Source organism: Malaya genurostris, chromosome 3 (genome assembly GCF_030247185.1).
Source record: "Malaya genurostris strain Urasoe2022 chromosome 3, Malgen_1.1, whole genome shotgun sequence".
Classification (NCBI taxonomy): domain Eukaryota; kingdom Metazoa; phylum Arthropoda; class Insecta; order Diptera; family Culicidae; genus Malaya; species Malaya genurostris.
Genome location: NC_080572.1, coordinates 14,517,242 through 14,539,791, shown reverse-complemented (window position 1 = coordinate 14,539,791; position 22,550 = coordinate 14,517,242). Strand labels below are relative to the sequence as shown.

The following is a 22,550-nucleotide window of genomic DNA, read 5'->3' as shown; positions in this document are numbered from 1 at the left end:
TTATCGTAAGGTTGTGACAACTTCCTAATATATCCTATTTGTCTAGAATAAAGTTACGTATGTAAATCTAAATGTCTAGTCTTCTACAAGTAGAATCTGAAAACTCATAAAAGAATTGAAACGAAGTTGAATTTTCCCAATTCGATTTTAATTATTGTTCTAAAAACCATCACGCAACTTTGTTACGCCTTTTTTTCAAAAGGCAACTAATCGTAATTTTACGACTATATGCATTAAGTGTTCGAAAAACACCAATCCGTAGATGTAAATAAAACATTGGTGGCACAATAAAGTTATTCCAGTAGTGAGCTAAAATCATGCTACACATCTTCTGGGATAGAATATAGAAAATATCCTAGTTCGCAGAAAAAATTCTTTATCTGGCAGGCGATCTGTCCTTCCTCAAATCGCGTAGAAGTAAGACGCTACTATATTTTAGCATCCTGCCATTATGTCCCGATTAGACTCACATGCGAGCTTGTTACGCAGTAAAAATATTTGAAAATTAATTATGACGGAATGTCCATGCTGAATTAAATAGTGAATGCGGAAATTTGTATCAGACATGTTATATAAATTTCTGTATATTTATGAACATATCAATATTATGATCACAATAAATAATACCTTTAATCAAAAAAGATCCGAAATCTTCATTTTAAAATTCCCGCGCTTGTCCAATCGGTAAACTTTTATTCTCTCAACGTTAGCAACACTTTTATACACATTCTGTCAAACTTTGACGCATATCGTACGATTAGTTTTTGTTTGGCGTCTATACAAAGAAGTTGAAAAATTTTCGTGTGGCGATTTTTATAATGGATGAAAATTTAGAACAACGTGCGTGCATCAAATTTTGTGTTGCAAATGGATTTAAGTGTTCCAAAACGTTGAAAATGTTAGAAAAGGCCTTTGGTGAATCGTGTCTAGGAAAAACACAGGCATACGAGTGGTATAAACGCTTCAAAGGTGGTCGTACAAGCTTGGATCATGATGAGATCCCTGGCCGCCTAACAACATCTGTTACTGAAGAAAACATTGAATCGGCGAAGCAAATCGTGTTGCAAAATCGTTCTGTATCGATAAGAGAGACTGCTGTGTTGTTGGGCATCTCTTATGGATCACCCGAACACATTTTAACTGATGTTTTGGGTTTGAAACGCGTCGCTTCTCGGCTGGTGCCAAAAAAGCTGAATTTCATTCAAAAACAGCGTCGTGTTGATGTGGCCAAAGAGATGATTTCCAACGCAGATAGTGACCCCACATTCATCGAATGCATCATAATTGGTGATGAGGTGTGGATCTATGAATATGACGTCGAAACCGCACAACAATCGACCGAATGGTGCTTCGAAGGCGAGCCGTTGTTCTAAATTTTCATCCATTATAAAAATCGCCACACGAAAATTTTTCAACTTTTTTGTATAGACGCCAAACAAAAACTAATCGTACGATATGCGTCAAAATTTGACAGAATGTGTATAAAAGTGTTGCCAACGTTGAGAGAATAAAAGTTTACCGATTGGGCAAGCGCGGGAATTTTAAAATGAAAATTTCGGTTCTTTTTTTGATCATAAGGTATGTAATTTACAGGTGATGTAATCCTGATATGAAACAATTCATTAGAACGTAATTCGTAAAATGGCTGAATTTTACAAGAATGATTGAAATATATGTCGAACATAACTCATATTTCAAGCAGGCGTGTGAGTTTACAGGTTTCGGCACTTAAAGATAAATCAGAATACATTAAACACGTATCTCAGTCTCATAGGACTTAAACTTACAGGATGTTTTTATGTGTTTGTATCCAAATAAATTTATAGGATGAAAACACTTTAAGAAGAATAAAACGCCTTTTTCTGTCAACCAACGGGATTTTACGTCATGACTGACAGATTTTTACATGTTTCTCACATATTCTCTATTCTGTTAGCTATAATATACTGTATAAACTTATATATGCCCTTTCCTTGTCAAGAAGATATGTAAAATCAAAGCCTTGGTATTACATTCCTGTAGTGGAATTTGACCTTCTGTTTCAACAGACTTCGCAGCCGATTCAGAGTGTACAGAACCATTGCATGGCTGGTGCTACGATTCTACTGACACTACGAATCCTTCCAGGTCGGGGTTCGAACATACAATATGAAGATATGTGCTTGGTTCGAATCTCAGTCGCTACATTCTTGTTTATCGTTCCATTAAATTTCAAGCCATGTAATTTTCGAATCGCATATAAAATTCTGTTAATTATGATGGTTTTCAAACTGTGTACATTCGATCAAAGTAAACATTTCAAAGTAAAATTGATGCCGTCTACACTGACATCAATCTTAGGTTGCTGTCATAGTGAAAGCGTCACGCCATGCGTCTAGGCGCACGTGCGAGCTAGTTGCATTTGATCAAAGCAGACCTGTCAGAGTGAATGCGATGCGATAACAGTACATTGCGCCCACTCTGACGTCAACCTTATGGTGTTTTAATTTATAAATTGCACTGCACCTGGTGTAGCGGAGGTTGAACTGAAGCTGTTCGTTTTTGCTAATTGCGCTACACCAGTGCTACACATTTTCTGCACCAATACCACTAGTGTAGCACTAATCAAAAGAGGGCGTGCAAGGGAATCATTTATGTTCATCATTTATCAGTCTTTTCTACACGAAATTATCCCACTGTATGACATATACACACAAACGTTAGTTTTAAATTTTAAAAATGTTTCATAGATATAACTTTTTTAAAGTGAAGTCTCTACTAATGTTTCGTCACAAGATATAAGCATTAGCACATTCACATTCAACTAAAAAATACAAAGCAATATATGACTTACTTTTGCTCTACGATTTCTAGTAGTTAGTAGGTCATGGGTCAGGCATAAAAATACAATAAAATGTTATAACAGCAGTTTTAACTCACAAAGAAGTTGCCTAGTATAGTTTTTCTGCTTTTGTTTTTGTAAACATATTTTAAAAACAGGCATTTTTGCGTATGATATATAATACACTAGGACATAATGGATTAAGATATTTTGGTAGTATTGAAATGATTTTCAAACATAACCTTGATGAAGGTTTCTTTTGCCAGAAAGATGAGATAAAATCGGAAAACAAAATATATGACAACCGAATACTATGCCTCTCACATAGTGTACAAACTCCTCTTTTTTTTGGTTGAATATTACATTGATTTGGCAGAGTCAAGATTTCAAGAATGAACTCTGAGCGGCTGCCAATAAGTCAATTTTAAAATCTTTTGGTGAACGATATTTGTTCCCGTTATTTCAGTAATGATAGCCTTACACCGTTCAGTTAAGTGTGACTTTTATCCAGCAAGTTCGGCATCAATCAATGCAATAGCTTTTATTTTTGTCGAAAAAACGACTTACTTTACTATGGGGCGTCTTTTCAAAATTTACCCTTTACAAGAATAGACAGAACTTTATCGCGAATATCTCTTGACGTACTTAACCCAACAACATAGTTTTTTTCTACAAGCTATCGGAAATATGATCAGGTATTTGTGATTAAATTTTCAACAGCATGAGATAACCATAAATAACTGAAAAACAAAGTTTTCTGAAACTTTTGGAACGATGGTTTTGAGGTAGTCAGGCATATATCAGTTCGGACTATCTACTGGACTCGTTCATTTCTTCTAATACATCAGACGGAACTGGATGTCGAGGTGAGGTTCTCCCACCAACATCAGTAAGAACAAACCAAGTATAAAGCGTGAAATGCTCAGGTCGTGCTCTCATTTGGACTTCGGTCATCAGGAGAAGCAGTCGGCAATGAAAGCAGACCTTTTGCGTTTTAGTTTCAAAATTATGTTTCAGGAACTTAGTTCCAGTTTGTTGGAACTGGATTCCGGAACTGAATTCAGTTTCGAAACTAATTCAAAGACTAAGTTGTAATTGAATCTGAGCCTGTTCTAAGTTCAGAATTTAGTTCTTGAACTCAGGCACAGTCCCTAATTCCTGAATTCTTCGAATCGGGTCTTCTTAGAACCATTGATACTATACACTATATAAGATCTTTTTTTCAACCAGTTGGAGTTCGTAGTTTTAGGAACTTTCTGTGAAGACTTCTGTTGAGTCTTTTCAAGCTGTCGCACCGGTTTCACTCCATTGCTGGACACTATTTCTGTTCTCTAACGTGTAATAGTGAATTCAGAATTCATCAAAAGTTACTAATCGACAACAAAAGTCCACGGGATTCCGCATTAGCATATTTGGCCATGCTTCCGAAGTTCTACATACATGGGTCAACATGACTCTACTGACACAAAGGATCCTTAAGAGTTGCGGCTCGAACATACGGCATTGCAACCGCCAACCCGGGCTGTACCTAGTGATAATGCCATTCTCTTATCATATAAATAGTCTTATTAAAAATTCATAAGATATTGATATTAATATTGTGAGCTTATCAAATATTCTAACAGTAATTTTCAAACTATTCTAAGCCTTTCGAAATCGATTCAGAAATCTCTGAGAAATTTTGGCGCATTAGAACAACACTCGGATTTGTCGGTTACGTTACATATTAGATTACATTTCCCAAACCGGAATAAAATAAGCCTAAGTTTATCGAAATCCATTGAGTCATCTTTGAGAAAACTTAGCCCATGAAAAATAAGCGGTCGTCGTCAGTTATCTCACTTGTACCATTATATCTCCGGAACTAAAAACGACGGCCATTTGATTCTTGAACTTGATCCACAATTCAATAGTAGCTTTCAAACGAGTCTAGACTTATCAAAATTGGCTGAGCCATCTCAGAGAAAATTGAGCGGAAGATTTTGGCAGACCGGAGGAAATATATTTTGGAAAGTTTTTAAAAAATACTCCATTGACGTTTCTCAATAATCTTGAATAAATACAAATCGGAACAATCGGCATCGACCTAGGCGATGAGTAAAGGACAACAATTGTAAGTTCGGCACAGGGAACTGTAAATCGCTTGGATTCCTAGGGCGCGAACAAATACTGTAAGATTAGTTGCAAACTCGCAAATTCGATATCGTAGCACTGCCGGAACTTTGTTGAATGGGGTAGTAGGTGTGGAAAAGCGGGTATCGAACGTCTACCTTTCAGAGCGGTGGTACATTCGATGTACTTGGAACTGGTTTCATAGTATTTGACAATATGCGTCAGCGCGTTCCTTTAAAACAGCATAATCGAGAACCGATAAAGACAAGAAAGCATTTTACGCGCAGCTGGAACGAACGTACGACCAGGACTTAGAAAATCAAAACAAAAAAATCGTCAAATCGAGATCACTGCCGAAGAAGATCGCTTGTGATATTTTCCAATAAAGATCACTACTGACCTGTTTTTTTTTAAATCAGTTGATCAGTGATCTTTAAATCACATCGATCAAAAACGGCACTGATCTTCCATCACATAAAATCGGTAGTGATTTTGAGCTGAATTGAATGAAAATGAAGTTGAATGATTCGATCAGCTTTGTTCATTGTGGAGAGAAATCACATATGATCAAGTTCAGATATGAGTGCCGATTGATTTACGTCTAAAATCGTTGATCATCGGATGAGGGGTGTGTGAGATTTTCAAAATCATGAGAAATTGTCAATTTTGTATCTTTGGGCAATCTGGTGATAAAAAATATTAAAGGAACATGTACATCAATAATTTTTATCAATTTTTATGCGGGATGCTCAAATTGGGGAACATCGTCAATGAATACTATATTAAAAGAAATGAATTTTAGATGATGGTTTTATGAAAATAATGCGTTTGGATTGTAATCTTATTAATATTGGTAATTTGACAGCATTCACAACGCAATCACAATACGTTATGAAAAATTAGTAAAACAATATCTCACACTACATAGTGATTATAGCTTATTATAACCAAATAAATCGTTATTTGACTTGAAGTTTAATTTATAGAAGTAACAGGAGCGCAGGATTTGGCAGTTTTAAACATACAGCAGGCGCAGCGTTTGAACGATGTCTTTGAATTAGCGTAGCTATAGTCTGCGCTCTTGTTACTTTTCCGACGTCATCAATGTCCGCACTTACCACAGTGCAAACATTAATTCGCACCACTATTTATTGCGCTCAAAACTGTTTGTATGCGTTCAAAACTGTCGACGGTGCAGAACATTCGTCGCACACGAACGCCGAGACTTCATCTCGAGCAGCTACGTAGCGTTCGTACTGCCGTGGATCACACGCTGAAGCTGTACCGCGTAAATGATACACTGAAGTTCTACGAGAAGGTGAACCGCTCACATAGAAGCCAAATGCCACAGGTCGAAATGTGCAGAGATACCATTGGTAACCTTCTCACGAACGAATGTGATGTGGAAGCAGTACTACGACGAGCACTTGAATGGCGAAGCCCAAGATACATAGAACGACGTCCTTCTTTTTTTTTCTACAGTCTGGGGAAGAGGAAAAAGTCACACGGGACCCTATCTGAAGAGTACGGTGCTTGGTTGATGATATTGGTTGAGTTTTAAGCCAAAAACTGCGACACAACCAACGCTGTGTGAGCCGGCGCATTATCGTGAAATCCAGCTTTTTTGGCACCAGCCGAGAAGCGACGCGTTTCAAACCCACAACATCAGTTAAAATGTGTTCGGCTGATCCATAAGAGATGCCGAACAACACAGCAATCTCTCTAATCAGTATAGAACGATTTTGCAACACGATTTGCTTCGCCGATTCAATATTTTCTCCAGTAACAGATGTTGTTGGGCGGCCAAGCTTGTACGACCACCTTTGAAGCGTTTATACGACTCGAATGCCTGTGTTTTTCCTAGCCACGATTCACCAAAGGCCTTTTCTAACATTTTCAACGTTTCGGAACAATCCATTTGCATCACAAAATATGATGCACGCACGTTGTTCTAAATTTTCATCCATTATAAAAATCGCCACACGAAAATTTTTCAACTTCTTTGTATAGACGCCAAACAAAAACTAATCGTACGATATGCGTCAAAATTTGATAGCGCGGGGATTTTAAAATGAAAACTCCGGTTCTTTTTTGATCATGTATGTTTAACTAACATAAATAGCGCTTTCGACTACGTTTAGCTTGTACACAAATGAGCCTGATAATTAATTTTTAATAAATAAAAAAAACATTGTGTTCATTCATTTCATCACAAGCAGGCGTTACCATGTCACGCAAGGCTCTCTTCGTCGATTTTTAAATAATTAAATTCATTAAAAATCCCATACTAATGCATTGTTTGTTCTACGTAAACATCCTATACATTGATAACAAAGTCAGTGCGGTAAAATTTCATTTTATGGTCACTGACCGTCTATCCCTACTAATTCATTTGACTTTTGCAGCCCTTTTTAAGTAAAGCTCCCCTTCTTTCGTCTCTTCACTATCTCGACGTGAACTAATTAGATCTTTTTGCTGACCTAAGTAATTTCGCTTTCTTATCCATTTTTTAAACAATATTTATTTCTCTCTGTTTCACTCCTTCTTTTCCGCAAAATTCACCATCACGGAGGGCCGTCCCAGTCGACGATCTACATGCGGGCCAACCGGCAGGCCCCGCCGGGTTCTCGTTGTCCGGGGGTGTTTCCCGCGGACCCACACGAAGAATGCGACCACCACGTACCAACGTCACCAGACACCAACGTCACCAATTCAGCATACAAGTTCCAACCGACCAGCCGCTACAGATGACTAGTTGGAAAATCAGATCATGATATTGAAGACACTAATTTACTCCAATTTTAAGTAGTTAAAAACGCCCTCGGCTTAATATATGTTATTGAATAAAAAAAAAGTGAAGCTCCCAGAATTCACCGTCAGTTTAATAATCGTACCTAGTCATTTGAAGTTTTGCTTGCTCAGATTCAAGTGCCAAGTAGTCTAACTGCTTCATTGTCTTCGCTCTTGGTAGTATGCAAGTTCGAATGAATAGAATTATAAATGGAATAAAGTATTAAAAATGAAAACTGAAGAGGAAACTATTAATTTATGTTTATTCTGTAATTGATATTTCAGCTATCTGGTTTGAGTTCCATCTATTATCTTGAACAAATTCGAATGTTTACATGAACCTCATTTGAAGGCCGCTTTCACACTATTGAAAAAGATATTCACCCCGATTCTGCAATCCGACGGATTTGTGATACGAACGATTCTCCACTTTCGTTCGAGTTCGAATTTTGCATTCTTTATTCCGTTCGACTTGTATGATTCGTTCGAGATACTTGAAATTTCGAACACTATCAAAGCTGTCAACACTACTTACACGTTCTTTTTCTTTTTATATGATTCATTTCGTGGTAAAAGAAAAAGGTCACACTTGTATAAACAAATTAGAACAATTCTAAACCGAACAGAAGCAATACGTACGCAAGTCGATCGAGTAATGTTCGAAATTTTAACAACTCGAACGAATGATATTCGAGTTCATACCCAACTCGAACGGAATGCAGAATGGAAATTGCACATTCGATCGGAATATTTCGAATCGATCGACGTACAGAATAGGGGTGATTATGTTACTTCATGATCTCAACTGACGGTGGTTAAACTAAGCCTCGATTGGCAGAGAAACGAGTGATGAACTGAATGCTGCCCGTTCGGGCCATCAGCAAACATTGTGTGTGTCAGAGTGTGAAGTTTAATGCAGTGTGAGTGTGAAGTTTAATTAGAGAGATCGTCAATGTGTTCCACATTCAATTTCAATTGAATTGAATGAAGTTTTACTGCACTGAACAAAGTATCGAATCAATCGAATGTGAAAGTACAGCTCTTCTAGGCGTACATTTTTTCACTATTGCTGGAACAAGACTGTGTTAGTACCGTAATCAGCTCTCAGTGTTCCCGGATGACGGGAAAAACAGGAAATTGGAAAAGGCTGCTTTTAGTCGAGGTATCAGACAATGTTTGCTTTCGTTATAGGTCGGTTGTGGTGGCGCGAGAATGTTTCACCTCACGCGTAAAAGAGTGGCACAAGATTTTGCTGTTTGTGCTAGGCTTCCCGTGTACCAGGGGCTTTAGTGGCACAAACGGCCGGTAATGATGCTGAACCTTCGACAGCGCAATGGAGAAGCTCGTCGTTTGTGATTGGGATATCAAATTTCCTTCCACTGGAGTGATCATTAGGATATCCTCCACTAAAGGTGTTACGAGTAACTGTAGTGACTTTTGTTCGCCGTGAATAACTTTTTAGCTTCGGTTGCTGACATGGTTTTCATTTAATAAAAAAGGTTTTTTTTGGTTTGGTTAAGATAGCATAGTTATATTGCAAATTATTATCACAAGTAGGATGCGCTCGGCATCTTAGAGCTTAAGTAGTAAAAAAAATCATAAGTAAGTTGGTAAAACATTGGTTTGTCAAAGTCAGACCTTTAGACTTGTACAAAGACTATTTATTATTATTATTATTATAATTATTATTTTATTATTATTATTATTATTATTATTATTATTATTATTATTATTATTATTATTATTATTATTATTGTTATTATTATTATTATTAGTTTATTTGCGGCTTTAACCTTTTTAGATCATTCGCCTAACAAATATTATTTAGATTGGATAAGTTGAATCCATTCTGACCTTCATACTCATTCGACTAGTGCTTCTAGATGTAGTCTTGTTCGGATGACACAATGCAGACCAACCGAATGTCGTTACATTGTTACTTGATTCAATCAGCAAAATCAGATGTATCTTCTTGTGGCAAGAAGCTGCCGACTCTTAACTTCTCGTTTTCGCATTACGTTCCATCCCGCATGGCAAACGAAAGTTGCAAATGTAGCGGGAAGCAGTTTGTTATGGAAACAACAAGTTTTATTCCGATTTGAAAGAGAAATGTTATCAGTGTGTGTCTGTCATAACAGGAATAATAGGTAAAAATAAGAAGGATCGTCATATGTGCTATGCATAATGCTTTCTAATACCTACTTTTGAGTCATAAATCTCTTATCAAATTTTAGACCAAGTAGTAAACATTGTTCTTCTCACGTAGAAATAATATAAAATTACCGATTCGTTTCCAAATTCTTCTGAATGGTAGTGAAAAATCACTATACAGTTTAACCACAATCACGGAAAAAGAATGCAAAAACAAATGTCGGAACGATCTGTTACTTGAGCGGAACGAACCAGTTTGGTCGAGTTATTGTGTATGCCCTCCATCGCGAATTCAAAAGCAAAGAAAGTCAGCTCAACAGTGGAATAGTGGAATGCTGCTAACACCTACCAGAATTAAGTGGTATAACATAAAGTTTTATTCATCACGGATTCTAATGCAACTTTCGGATTTTTGAGACGAGTACATTCGAATCAAATGTCTGGCCAAGACGTGCAGGCACCGCAAAGGGGGAAAAGTGTTGAATCAGTGCCACTTTCCGTTTTCGGTAGAACTTTTTCCCCGACCGCCCACATCACTGTTAGGAAAACTTTTCCGAGCAATGCGCTCCCATTGGCGTCATGTAGGAATTTTTAGGATAGAAAACTCCTTAATCCACAAGCTAAAAACTTTTCGGATCTGGTGCATCCGTTTTATGTTGTGACTGTATAATATAAACAAACAGGCCATGGTGTTACGAAATCTCGGACCATCGATTTCTTAGCACTAAAACATCACAGAGTTTTCTCCGCACTAATCGACCTAGAACGAAAAGCCCGAACTCGAACTCTTACCATGGCACGAAACGTGAAAAATCCGAATATCACCTACCTCGAATGTAGTAAAAACTATTTTCTCAATGGAACTGAAATAACGCTCCCAAAGCACTTGAGTTTGTTGACGTAAAGCTAGGATGCGGCTGGCGGAAATCGAGCGTACAATGTCCGGCACCTGGAACGAGAATATGAAGAGTGTGAGTCGAATTGAAATGTAGAGTATTTTATTGTTGGTTTTTTTTAAATATTGTTTTCAATGTTTATTTGAAAAGTTTGCAAGTTTGCAACAATGTTTCTATGCTTCGTATAGAGAGAAATTTTATAATGTTTTATTGAAATTAAGCTTTGCTCAAACAGAGCAATTTTGTTACATTCGCTACTACGCTAGAATACGGATTACGATATAATTAGTTATAGTAGCTTCGATAGTGAAATAAAAGATATAAATAAATGAAACAAGCTTCGATGAACAAAAAGTCTGACGAACAATAGGTCGAATGTGTCAAAGAATTAAACACCTTTTTGTCCGGTATTTCCCAATTACCCCGCTTTGTTTCGAACTTGTTAGAGCATAATAGCTCTGAGTGCAAATTGAACCTTAATCGCTACGCAAATATAAGGTTTATAATCTATTTAGCATTAGCATTAGAGACCGCCCGTGTGTTGCTACTCCGTTATTGATCAGAACCAATTAAGCTTGCAAAATGTTTTTCTGAAACAACTTGCTTGGGAATAGCACGTAGTTTCACATTGTGTAAACTGCATTGATCCCTGCATGCTGATCAATACCGATGCCGGCCCCGTCCGAATTCAGATCTACTTGGGAAGGAAGGATTGTTAGTTCAATGCATGTTGCTACTAGAGACCAAGGAACCATCTGCGTTTCCACATGCATCATAGGAAGAGATTGTTAGTAAATTTTTGAATAACATTATCATGTGTTTATTGCTCTGGGTAGCCGGTTACCGAGAATACGTTTTTTTATTCAAAAGACTGCCGTAATACTGGCAAGATATCACGTGATCATTATCAATCGAACAATAACGCCTTATGCGAACGTAATGTTGATATCTACTCCCTAACCAAAATAATGAAAAACCAAACCAAATTTATATACGTCATATTTAAACACGTTCGCAAGAAATATCTACATGGTTATAAACTTCACGCGCGCGTCTTAAACTTTAACCAGTAGAAAAATACGTTTCCCGAATAATCGACGAAGTTTAGTTTAGCCCGATTTTTACTAAGGATTTCTCCTTAATAAATAATTGTAAGATATTGTAAATAAAGAAACATTTGAAATATCTCTAAGGAACGGTCTCACCAGTATCCTGCTTCTCATATTCGCATTGCTGTAAACAACGCGAGATGACACACCAGAACTGAACAAAATTAAATAAACTCGTGGATGGGTTTGCTGCAAAAGAATTCTAGAATTAATTTTGAGCTTGAACCACACGATTGACTTGTAAATTTCCACACATTTCATATTAATCTGATAAACTCGCAGCATCTGTCGTTTGACATTTTTAGTTTCGCGAATCACCATTATTCTTTAAATAACACTTTTCACTAATCAACACACACTTTCCACAGCTGCACTATCACTTAAAGTAACTGTTTCGATCAATTGCTTTACTGTAAGTTGTTTGATACACATTGAAATTAGACTTTTTTGAGAGCAACACTTAGGTACCGCATCGTACTCCCAGTGATGCCAATTAGCATCCAATAAGGTTTAATCTCTATTTGAGTATTAACTTTTTTATTTTACTATTTATTCTTAAATACAATTTAATAAATGTAAACCATGGTCTTGAGAAAAAGTATAACGTGAAGGGCTTAACCTTTCACGCAGCCTGCTTGGGTTCGATTCCCAACATATCAAATATAGGGTCAGAAAGTTTTTCTGGCCCGAGAGGCGGATGATCACAAAGTTGAAACGTCTACAATCGAAAAAGGTGATTTTAAAACGAAAGTTTCAACTAATTTTTCATCGGTTTCATCTAATTTTTACCTGTTAGACGACTTGAAAGATTTTTTTTTATTCCAGAAATATTATGTTCAGTTCCAAAGTAGCATTGATCTTGTTGTTGGAAATAATAATTCAAACACTTTCTCACAGCAGACAATATCTTTATTAGGTCAGCTCAAGCTGGAATGGTTTCTATTAGTATAAGGTTATGATGAAGTATGATAGCAACTTACAATTTAGTGTTCTTCCAAATTTTAAATCAATGTCGGAAATTTCAATTCATGGAACGTTTGAAGCGAATAATTACAACTGCTATTAGTTTAATTCGTGGTCTTTGCACCTATTCAGAATAGTTTGTTGTTCATAATTCAACGCGTTAAATTCAATTCCAAATAACTTACACGTATAGATGCAGCGATAGTATCGCTTAGAAACTGCAACAGTATAGCGTTGAAACAACAAATTGTACTTCTTAAAACTACTAGTTGTAGATAGAATTCAAGTAATATGAGAAAAACTATTAATTTAACATCACCTTTCTGGCTTGAATAACTGCTTCTTCCTCAGGTGGTGTTACTGGTTCTTTTTATTATCATCCGCCATTCTCCCTAGCTGACAGCGGCTAACGTCGTCGCCTATACGATCATTCGTAAAGGGCCAATGCGCTGGCGGTTCATCCGTGCTAACAGATCTGATAAAGACGATATAATTTTTTATATATCACGTGGTGAACTAAGCTGATAACCGCGAAGAAACTATTTTTATTTTCAACATTTTTTCAACTTTTACGCAAATAATGCTCCTTCTTTTTAACCACGAGAATATTGGTGTAAAACCACACGTCTGGGAGGCATTAGATAAATTGGCGATCATCGGTACCACGTTTGTCTGAAGTAGGTCAATCTGCATAGTGGCTTTGGCATTCCCTTCTCGCTGATCGTCTGCCGTAGAAGGAGCTTATTTCAGAATTTGATATGAGAAATATATTTGAAGTCATCGATTTGCTTCTAGATACCTTAAGTATTCGGTTCTGTAACAATTTTTGCGTTAAGTTTAAAAAAAAATGTTTCGATATTTGTAATCATACGACGTCGCGAAGTTCATTCCAAAGTTTTCAGACCATTATTTTCAGTGCATCCAGAAATCGGGGACCTGGATGGCGAAAATAATCTACTCGCCAAACCCGTTTTGAAAACACCCATAACTTTATATCCACTAGTATGGAAAAATTCATTGTTTACGAAGCTCGAACATCGAACATTGAATGTCTCAGATTTCAGAACCTAGAGCTAATTCTAAATAATACATTAGTGGCTTATAGGAGTCACCAAGAAAATATATGTTTAATTTATATATTCCTAAGTAGTCCACAAACTGTGTCGAAGACACTCTTCAAAACAATTCTCATTCCTAGTTATAAATGCTTAGAACTTCATATACTCACTAACGCTAGATACTATGGGAAGTATTTTATTAATCATCTAATAGATCTTGGAACTTTTATACCCTTTTCCAAAGAAACCGTCTAACGAAATCATCATAATTTTGAGTCACAGGACTAATTCTGCTTCAAATGATCGTAAATTAAAAATCCAACACAAGAACGAAAAATTTACTGAAGAGATTATGATTCTATCTGTGATCAGAAGCGAGATAATCGTTCATTGTCCCAATTAGTCGAAAAAAAAACAAATGATCTAGGATACCTTATTGCCGGATTCCTAATTCACGTTCCCTGTGTTGTAGAAGACATTGTAAAACGTTCGGTCTTCAGAGCCTCTAAATTCGTATTTCAAAGTGATTACATGTGCAAGTTGTGTGAGATCAAGTAGATAACTTAATTTAATATTATAATGTTCGAATGCTACAGAATTGGATATGAGAAAGACAAAGAGAACATTGTTATACTGTGCTCAAATAGTCACACTGCTATTCACGGTTTTTTTTGCTTGCTCGCCTAAATGTATACTATCCCGGACCTTTTTTGGCTAGTCTTTTTTTAGCTTATGCTGGTGACGTGTCATTTCGAGAAAATCTACATCGTAAGTTTTCAATGTGATCTTTTAACCGTTAAAACGATTAAGATTAAAATATTAAGTAATCGATATATACGAACAGCACAACATCAAATTGAGTTTTCTTTTTGATCTTACACTCTACTCGGGTATCGAGTGATATTTGCGCAATACATTTACCGATTTGCTATGAAGATCGACCATAAAAATTCCATTATATCCTCGATTCAATATTTGGTGCCTTCAGCTCTTGCTCGTTCGAGTAAATACACCAACAGTCCTCCCCCAACGAAACTCCTAAACGATCTCCCCAGGCCGAACATCATCAGCAGGTACGAATCCTATATACTTCAAGTTCAGCACCGTCATCTAATGGGAAATTAATGGCCGCGCGTCATCGTCGTTCGTTTAAGGTTGGAGCACCTTTATCCTAGTGTCAGTTAAATGAAGCACAGTGCCACGGTATCGATTTGCACCCGAGACTGATTAGTTTCGAGTATGAAAGTTGCGCAATGCTAGTACGAAACTAACAACCATCTAATGATCCATTCATCTGAAAATAATCCAACTGTTGCGTGTGTGGAAAATAAGCTGCACATTTTTGCAACTAAACTAAATCGTTTATGTGTTTTATGTCCCAGGGAAAAACATTCATAAATTTTTCAAAATTATTTATAACTAATATCTTGGAAAATGAGAATCTGCTAAAATATAACCTGTGAACCTAATTAACTACCACGATAAGCGAACTCACATTCCGGCACAAAAAAGTGACTTGTTGATCAGCGTTCCTTTGAAAAATTGAAACAGTAACTCTACTACGGAAAAGCAAAAATATCACACAGTCTTACCTCTGCGAAAGGAATCTATTTACGACCGAACGGAAACCCCAGTCCAATAATTCACTGTCACTGCAAAACCGGCTCATTACCTCATGGTCGGTTCGCTTTCTTTGTTCATATTCAGTTACATAGGAATCGAAAAATTTCCCGCTTGGTGTTGAAGTGAGAGCAAAAATAAATAAATTCTTTCTTCGCCGGGACATCGGTGCAAACATCCCGACAGCAGGAGATAATCTTCTAACAAGAAGGTCATTTCTCGGTTCGGAAACCTATTTCCGATTCTGCACAAATCAGAAAGGTGATTTACGGCACTCTAGTGCCTAATTTACGAGGAGGTGGGTCACGAATGCCTTCAAGGTAGAAATTCAATCGCATTGAAAAGCTTTAATAGAGAACCGGCTGCAAATGAGTAGTATGGGAAATGGGTGACCATCGAATTTCACAAAGCGGTAGACATAATTTGAACCTAATCGGACATGGGTAAGAGTAGTTACATCGCGGTCAATTTTTCAAGCTTTTCTATATTAAAAAACCTGTTTTAATCCACCTAGTGGTGTAACGATGCCTTTCTCATATCAATCATACTATAATATATAATACTGTGGTATTCTTCAAAATAATTTTCTTCGATTCTTAAAAGAATAACCGAAATCGGTTTGTTTGACTGTCTATTGATAAAAACTATCAATTGAAAACGATTTGAGGTCGATTTAGAAATTTTTTTAAAGTTTTTCCCCATTTTCAGTGATGGTAAATAATTTTTACCTCACTTTACCCTATATTTCCGGATCCGGAAGTCGGATCCGCATGAAATTCAGGAATCACGCATGGGACCACAGGACCTTTCATTTGAACCTGTTTGTGAAAATCGGTCGCGCCATATATGAGAAAAGTTAGAACACATATTTTCTTTTTTTTTGCACATTTTACCCCATAACTCCCGAACCGGAAGTCGGATCTAAATATTATTAAGAAATACATACACACATACACACACATATACACACACACACACACATATACACAGACATTTTGCGTACTCGACGAACTGAGTCGAATGGTATATGACACTCGGCCCTCCGGGCCTCGGTTCAAAAGTCGGTTTTCACAGTGATTGCATAACCTTTCTATATGAGAAAGGCAAAGAATGTTAATATGATGTATGCTAATTATTTCAAATGAGTAATTTTAGAAATTAACAACAGACGAGATGACTAAATTTGGATCGATTTGTTAGGATTTTGACTTTGATCAGGTGTTCTGTTTGGCAAACCATTGGTTTTGCACGGACAGAGATCGATTTGAATCAAGACTGATTTTCTAAATAAAAATGTACAAGCATTTGCAAAACTTGAAGTTTGGATGAAAAATAGCTTTCAACACTTTTGAATATGGCCCTCCATATGGGTATGGCGTGATGAGTTAGTCAATACCTTTCACGAAGCAAACTAAGTTCAATTCCCAACCCCGCACATAGGGTCAGCAAATTTTTCTTACACGAAGGGGCGAACGACCTTAAGGTTAAACATAAATATATCCTCTACAAGCACGGCATCGAGAAGTTAGAGAAGCGTTAGAATGATTGTATTGTTCTTGAAGGAGATTACATTGATGAATAAAATCGATTTATCGCAAAAAAAAAGTTTTTCTTGGTTAATTACATGACTTATTGAATGATGTATTGAGTAATATTTACTAGAAAAAATGAGACTCAGTTTAAAGAAATACATTTGGGAAATCAACATGTAAAGTTGTGCGAGTTGGATAGTCTTAGATTTCAAGCTCACATTTGTTGAATATTACAATGCCATAATCAATAAAGTAAATTATATGGAGGTCTTCATCATATGCTTTTCTAATACCCTTTAGGACTCATACGCAATCAAATTGTTATATGGGATATATGAGAGGCTGTATGCTAAAATCTTATAAGTGCAACTTAGATTAAAAATCCCTTTAAGTGTAAAAAACCGTTTAAAAGCATAGTTTTCGCAAGAACCTGACAAAAATAATTCAACTTTTAAACCAAGTTGCATTTATCCGATTTTTCACTGTCGGCTAACTACTTTTGAATGCAAACTCGGATAAAACCTGGAAAAGCAATCAACAAAAGCAAAAAAACGGACGTGGATTTGGCCATGTACAAGTTGCTTCAAAACATTATGTTGAGTTACAATTTTCCGACCCGTTTTAGAATATCGCAGCCTAGGAGTAAATCCATTTATTATTATCCACGAGCAGGCACGCACCCAGAATTCGGGGGTGTATTAGAATTTAATTGTAAGTTAAATTTTTGGTTGTAAAGTCTTTTGTTGAAAATTATTCATTTTATAATTGAATATATATATATATATATATATATATATATATATATATATATATATATATATATATATATATATATATATATATATATATATATATATATATATATATATATATATATATATATATATATATATATATATATATATATATATATATATATAAATATACGTATACGCGCCTGTCCTCGAGGAAAAATTTTTTGTGAGAAATCGAGTTCATTTTAGTTTGTTTTTTACTCGATGTTGGATAAAATTATTTATCATTATTTAAAGGAAGTTAATTATAATTATTTAAAAGAATTAACTTGATATTGTTAAACTGTTTTGGCCCATGTATAGTATACATTGAACGCATTCATCATCATTTTTTATTTAACAATAGTTAATATGGCATTCTGCGTTAGCTTTAAAATGACAAGGGCAAATTTTTGGTTATGTCAGGATTCAAAACAGAACAACGCATTGGAAAGCTAACCAATAGACCAAAATTAGACTATGGTCTAATGAATAAAATTTCGCATTTCAACATTTTGAATTTTATTTTTCCACAACTAAGCACCCCTCAGAATGACTGAGTGATAGAAAATAATTAGTGAGCCGTAACGGAAAATCATTACCTGCAATAACAGTCTTTCATCGGCCCAGATCGCTGCTTGTTTCCAGTCAATTTTCGACTGAAATGGCAACACCCACGAGTTGGACAGTAACACCGGTATACAGCCTGCCTGAAGCGCCTCGAGGAATCTGTAAGAGAAGAACAAATAAAAATAAATATGTGCGAGCAGTAAACGATTCTTTCGATTTTTTACGGGTATACGGATGAGTCGAAGTACACCCAAGATTTAAAATGGATTGTAATGGATCTCCGTTAGATGCCAATTTTCTTCCGCACTGCTATTTAATTCCGAACGAAATAATCGTAAGTCCGAATGATAACCGATCGTTAGGAAGCAAGAGTTGTCCTTATAGAATCGAAGTTTGCATAATCGATATATTATTATAAACTTACAAATGTTTTGAAACAAGCTGTAGCTATATTTAAAAATTAATTAAATGTGTTTTAATTCACATAGTGGTGTAATAATACCTTTAATATATTACTCATATTTTCGTATATAGGATATATATATATATATATATATATATATATATATATATATATATATATATATATATATATATATATATATATATATATATATATATATATATATATATATATATATATACATATATATATATACATATATATATATATATATATATATATATATATATATATATATATATATATATATATATATATATATATATATATATATATATATATATATATATATATATATATATATATATATATATATATACACATGTATAACTTGCAAATTTACTCAAAATTTAGTCAACCGGTCATTTTTCAACGTTTAAAAGCACTGCGAATGATCCGGATAGGTGCCATATAAATTGAAACCAAGGGCCGCTGATTTATTCACGTGCATACAACTACTTCAACGGTACAAAAGAATAAGTTTTTTCACATCGAATTGTTACTGTCTTACTGTCGATGGAAAGTGGGTCCAGTTCGATAATCCAAAGCGTCGAAAAATATATGGAAACCCTGGGCATGCATCATCATCGATGGAATATTCATGGCCTTAGATTATGCTCTGTATATGGTGGAATCAGCCGGCCTTGGTGTATTTTGAGCTACCGCAACCGAGCGAAAGGATCTCGGAAGTGGTTTACCAACAACAATTGGTGCGTTTGAACCGAAAATTACAAGAAAATCGACCACAATACACTGATATAAATCAGGAAGTAATTTTACAACATGACTTCTCCAATTATGTTGAAGTAAAAAATGAAAAGGAATGGTGGATTGCGGCCAAACCGGTCGAAGTTTTGAAAAGGATATCCGAGATTTTCTAGGAACATGAGAAAATGTAGTGGCTAGCAATGGACAATATTGAATTTGTAAACATTTTGGCCAATAACGTTAAAAATTTTATGTAAAAAACGGAACGAAAACCAAACCTCCGTTTACGTAAACTTTTTTTACGTTACCTCTTTCCACGTAACTCTTTGTACGAACAAAATCCCAAATAACGTAAACTTATTAGTATTATGAATTACATTATAATTCGCGCAATAGAAATTGGTTTAGGTTCAGAAATTTCACCTTAATAAATAATAAATTCTTTGAATGAACAAAATCAAACTCGGATAAACATTAAGAACCGATTCTCGGGCTCAATGAATATTGAAATGCCGAATTAAATTGGCAGGACGAAATTTTACTGAATGTTCAATAATCCACATGTTTATTATATCATTTAATGAATTCATAAAGGAAAGAATGCTTTTTCTCTAAATTCAAAAGTAATATTCTGAAAACGCTTTTTTGTCGACTTGTACAATAAACAACAAATATACCGAAATCAGCAAATCTGTTTGCTGAGATTTCAAAAAGTGTGATAGCTTTTCTGAAATTCGGCGAGACACTTTTCATCAAATGTCGCCGGTCGATTTTGCATAGCACTATGACGCCTTTTCTCGAGGAGCTGAAATATATTTAATTAGGGCGAAGGAAAAGGATTTCGATATTTAATGAAAAGAAAAGTGATTTATGCGTTTGCTTTCCTATTTATACACACTTAGAACCAGTGTTGGTGATTGCTGAAAGTTTGACAGAAGCTGCTCGATTTTTATCTATATTGTATACAATATTTTCAATCCGGTAGAAGATGCTACAAGAATTCGAGTCTCTCAATACATGAACCTCGAGTTGTTCTACATTTCTTCACTCCACTTCATACTCTGAGTATTTCATGGCCCTTAAAAAAAATTTTAGTCTGATAATGATCGCCGCTGTGTGGAATTTACCAAGAGAGAATCGCAAGTTGACAATTATCGCAGAAAATCGAATCGATGATTCGACTTGATGATTCTCATAGTAGGTTGCAATATTTAAAAACCCTTGTGTGGAGCATTCACATACATTTTCATAGACACAAATTATACAAAGGTTATATGCACATAGTTAGAATAAGCGGCAATAGTAAAATGATTCTATCGCAATTATCTACTGCCCATACAGAATCGGATCGCGAAACGAGAATAAGCGATCGTTTGTTGCTTCAGAGAGAATCCCCACAGCAGCGTGCTAGCCGATTCTCAGACGGTTCACCGAGAAAAATTCGCTCTCGCACTGGTATCTGTTCTATGTTAAATGTACCATGCCGGTTTTTTTTGTTGTTGCGATGATTTCCCTATCTCTTTGATGGCACTGGTTCAATCGTGGAAGAGTTGCGAGTGAGCGTTCTTTGATACGATAAAAGCCATCCTTGCTAAGAACAAATTAAATTTACGCGTGACGTTTACGCATGCCGTAATTTCTTCGGTGATGACTCAATATAACATCTGTTAACATGTAAAAATAATGTTTGTGTCTGTATTGATGTAAACTTCAGTTAAATTATCTGTGATGTTAATGATATGACTTATCTTTACATACATCGAATTGTAAATGTAAGTGAATTATGGCGCTCCCTTTATGTGCTTCTATAAAAACGTAAGTTTGCACGATTTTTTTCAAGTGTGCAATTATAATTAAAGGTACTAATTTCCAGATAATTTGGGGGAACGTTCCACCTGTTCTGAATTCTGAAAATAAGGCTTGTTCGCGACAAAATCTGTACACACCTAAAAACGTTTATCTCTCAAAATACTTCACCAACATGTTAAATATCTCGCTGACTGATGAACATATGTCTATGCATCAATTTTTGGTTATACTACAAGTTTTTAGGTCGAAGATTTTGTTGAGGGAAGAGTACATGTGAAAACCAATTGTGGGTGGTAGCGATGACATTCTCTGTTCATAATGTTCTTAAATTTTACAATACACGTTTTACAACAGCCAGGAAGATGCGTAGAGAAAAAAATGGATCTTAAGAACCACCAGAAGGAAGAGAAGGGGTACTAAATATTGCAGAAGAGACCAGATCTTTCGGTACGTACTGTGGCTAGAAAAATAAAATTTTTCACAAATTTCGTGCAAGTACCGGCAAGTTATGTAGTCGTTCAAGGTAAGAATTGTACCAAACCGTAATGATAAAAAGAGAGGGATGGCTAAAACTCGACCTCGCAAGTAGTATCGCGAATTTTCGACGATGTTTTCCTGCGTGATAATTTACTATGAAACTTGTGTGCCGGAAGAATTTAAGCATCTTTCCGGAATGTCTTGTTATATTGCCATGCAACGGAACGAGGAGTATTTCAGGATAAAGAAAAAAAAAAACAATTTCCCAAAAAATATCTGGTTTGGCAGGCAACATGCAGCTGTGGTCGAGCAAGCCAAAGCTTCATTACTACCGGAACGGTAAACAAAGAAATATACCGTTTACAATGCCTCAGAAGCTATTGTTACCATTCCTTTGCAGTCATGACGCCCTATCGCAATTCTGGCTCGATTTTGCATCTTATCACTACACCGAAGATGTTTTGGAACGCTAAAAAGCTAATGGAGTCCACGATGTACCGAAAGAGATGAATTCACATAATCGCCCGTAGTTGCGACCTATCGAGGGATATTGGGCTTTAGTGAAGATGAACAACTCAATATGAACAACAAACTACAATTATATAACAATTTCGAAAATCTTGGACAAAAAGATTTAAATCGGTTGCAGAGAAGTCTGCATAGACCCCAATGGCTGAAATAAACTCAAAAGTTCGTAG

At 35.7% G+C, this 22,550-nt stretch overlaps 1 protein-coding gene across 1 annotated transcript in view; it reads right to left on the bottom strand.

The window, feature by feature from the left end:
• LOC131436528 (exostosin-1) overlaps nucleotides 1-22,550 on the bottom strand; it is a 300,468-nt gene that overhangs the window by 21,246 nt on the left and 256,672 nt on the right. The window contains exons 4-5 of the mRNA XM_058605277.1: nucleotides 18,428-18,554; nucleotides 10,704-10,823 (exon numbers count right to left, since the gene is read on the bottom strand). Coding sequence (XP_058461260.1) covers nucleotides 10,704-10,823; nucleotides 18,428-18,554 — 247 coding nt within the window. The remainder of the gene's footprint in view (nucleotides 1-10,703; nucleotides 10,824-18,427; nucleotides 18,555-22,550) is intronic.